We start from the raw sequence: 2,983 nt of genomic DNA, 5'->3' as shown, positions 1-2,983 counted from the left end.
GTTGCCTAAAATGTTATAGTGTGACAGGACCTTAAGCTGCACATAGTCCTGTCATAAAACTATTTCAGATAACTGGAATGTACAGTAAGTGTGGTGAACCCAAATAAATGTAATAACTGCCTGCCATACAGTAAGCTTCTGCCTGTTAAACTGACCTGCTGCTGCTGTGCTCTCATCTTCTTTATCAGAGCAGAAGCTGACTGTTACATTAGCAAGATGGATTTAGGACTGAACGAACGTCCACATCTTTTTTTTTATCATCTCTGTGGGTAACAATTTATAAAAAACAAGTTTTTTCTCCGACAACTTGGGTATGAAAAAGCTACAGATGTTAAAGCTTTGCTCTGCTCGACGTGCAGCAGGAGGGAGGAAATTATCCCGCCACAAGACGGTACAACGTAACTTGTCTACAGCGGGAGGATTTATTCTCTCTAAACGTGTTTTAAAACACTATATTTCTTCATTTATTTTCAGAATATTTTGAACTCTTCTTTCTCAGTTGTCTCTGCACTCGCAGCTCTGCTGACACAGGTGCGATGACGTAACTGACGATAGGACGGTAGAGGGTAAATTTCTACCGTAGGCCAAATTCATATTGTTTCTACCATCTACRGCATATACCGCGCAGCCCCAATAAAAAGTTGTTGTGGATTGCTGCTTCTTGGTCGTTTTTTTAAGTTTATGGTGGGACTTCGGTAAGAAAGCATGTAATATATTAGTCATTTTAAACTGTTAATTTTAGTGTTTAATGTAGAACTGAAGCGATGTATTCTGGGTTACAGGACGGAGAATAGGAAACCATCTTCACTTCAAAATAAGAGCATGAATTTAAACTGTTACCTAGGTGTGTGTAGCTTTAATCCTACGTGAGACAGTGGGGTGGGTGGCTGAAGATGCAGCGGGCCATAAATTATAATTCCTCCCTCTACCCTCCCAAAGCTCATATAAGTATATAAACAGCAACAATAATGATGGCTGGATAGTGTGAGTTTTTTTTTCTTCACTCAACGATCAGTGTTGTGTGAGGACTCCGGGGAGGAAAAACGTTTTTTTCTGTTAATGTTGATGATCAGCTCACCAGCAGCTGTCCTAGCTCTTTTAACAACTGGCTTCAGACAAAAAAAAACAACTCTTTTTTGCAAAATAACCCGAAGAGCTGCTCTGGAACATCTCTTCAGTGCTTCTCATGAACAAACACACCCACGAAGTGTTCCACATTGTGTGTACATGATTATGGGCAGATGTCTAATGTGCTGTTGTGTTAAAAAAGCCGTTGTGGTTTTACGGTTTGGTCTTTTTAAATTATCATTTATTTATTTAACATTTAAAGCTGTGTTGTACCTCTGAGAGGAGGTAAAAACTGCACAGCTGAGCAGGTTCTGTGACTGCAGATCAGAACCGCAGCAGGTATGCAGGTGGAGAAGGACTTGGACTGGGAGTGTCACCCAGTGACAGTGRGTGTTTCCTGCCARGCAAAGAATTGTGGGAACTCTATTAAATGAAAARCGTCACCCAGAAGGACAGTCAGCGACAGTATGTAGCTCTGTGAATAAGCCCATATCTGAGGTGTTGTTGTTTCCGTACGATGGAGATCCATAGTGAATTTAGACAGCTATTACATTGTAGTGAGTTTAGACAGCTTTCTTTCTCCACTATAGAAAATATTGACAATAAAAACTCAATGAAATGAAAAGTTGAGTTTAGCGCTACTCAGTTTTTAAATTTAGAAAGCGCAAATCCACACATCATTTGAAGAATTTAGTTAGACCTCTAATGCGCAAACGAGAAATTTAAGGCCTTGTAAGACCCCTCCGTCAGGTGGTGGACCCACAGGAAGGAGAACACGTTCCTTATTTGGGCAGATCCCAACAAGGCCCTGTTGATAAAGACCAACAAGCCCTTCCTACAGGCCTCACACCAGGGTGGGGTCCGGTAACCCGCATCCGAGTGATTAACATTAAGTTCTGTTCTGTCTTTTGTTTATAAGATTATTGGGATTTTTATCCTGTTTTTTTTTTAATTGGTGAATGGCACTTTGGCCAATATTGTTTTTTAAGTGCTTTATAAATGAAGTTGTATTTTAATGTTTATTGTAGCTAATCAACTGGTGTGTTGCTAACTGAATTCTTCAAAAGTTAGATACTGTGGTTAAGAAGCTTTAAAACAGAGATAACTTGGATTATAAAGTTATACAAACTGTATATGAAATCTTACAATAAATGTGAATATCTGCAGGATGAAACAGCTGTTTAGATACGATTTTATGACCAGAGAGGAGCTGATGTCTGACCCCTGGAAGACAGTGATCCTGGAGGACTGTCTAGGAATGTATGACTGGTCTCTGGTGGCAAAGTATTTCCTGAACGTAGGGGTGAGTGTTGTCAATTTAATTTTTCAGAGTTAAGTGGGAAGTCTTAAAGTAGACATATCATGCTTTTAGATCATTCCTTTTCACATTTAAATATTTCAGTTGTGGACTTTATAAAGTGGAACTACAATGCTTTGGTCTGAATTCCTCCTTATTCTAATGTCACAAGKCCCTCTTTCAGCCCTTTTCTGATGTGTGTCACAAAGTAGGTGYTTTTGTTACTGTTCCTTTAAGACTCTTCAAGCCCCGCTCTGTCTGGCTTCCAGACTGGTCCACTCCCGTTTGAGAGAGGGGGGTTATGATTTGTAGCTTGCAGAAACGTTTTATTTACAATTTATTTAAAGAGGAACTTACCTCAAAATCAACTTTTTTGCAGATAAACTGTCTAAACTGTGCCTTAAGGGTAATACATTTCTATTTATTACTAAAAAATTAACATTTTGGTCTAAAACTGTTTAAATCTACAATATTGGAATGACTCTGGAAGTGATTCTTGATGGCTACTTAGGCCGTGTCCAAAATGACAGGCCGGGTCCTCCGGAGGACCCAGACTACCCAGTCGCGGCGGGCCGGGTCCTTGGTAGACCGGGAAGACCGGAAAAAAAGAGGCTGTGA

The 2,983-nt window shown here is 39.9% G+C and overlaps 1 protein-coding gene across 1 annotated transcript in view; it reads left to right on the top strand.

Annotated features, from left to right (window-relative positions):
• LOC106531485 (peroxisomal acyl-coenzyme A oxidase 3) overlaps positions 1-2,983 on the top strand; it is a gene marked incomplete at its 3' end in the record, with an annotated part of 12,763 nt that overhangs the window by 6,291 nt on the left and 3,489 nt on the right. Inside the window, 1 exon segment of the mRNA XM_014027363.1 lies at positions 2,236-2,371. Within this exon segment, the coding sequence (XP_013882817.1) occupies positions 2,236-2,371 (136 nt within the window).

The sequence above is a fragment of the Austrofundulus limnaeus genome, unplaced genomic scaffold (genome assembly GCF_001266775.1).
Source record: "Austrofundulus limnaeus strain Quisiro unplaced genomic scaffold, Austrofundulus_limnaeus-1.0 Scaffold640, whole genome shotgun sequence".
Taxonomy (NCBI): Eukaryota; Metazoa; Chordata; class Actinopteri; order Cyprinodontiformes; family Rivulidae; genus Austrofundulus; species Austrofundulus limnaeus.
The sequence above is the reverse complement of the archived record's forward strand: the minus strand, read 5'-3'. Positions and strand labels throughout refer to the sequence as shown.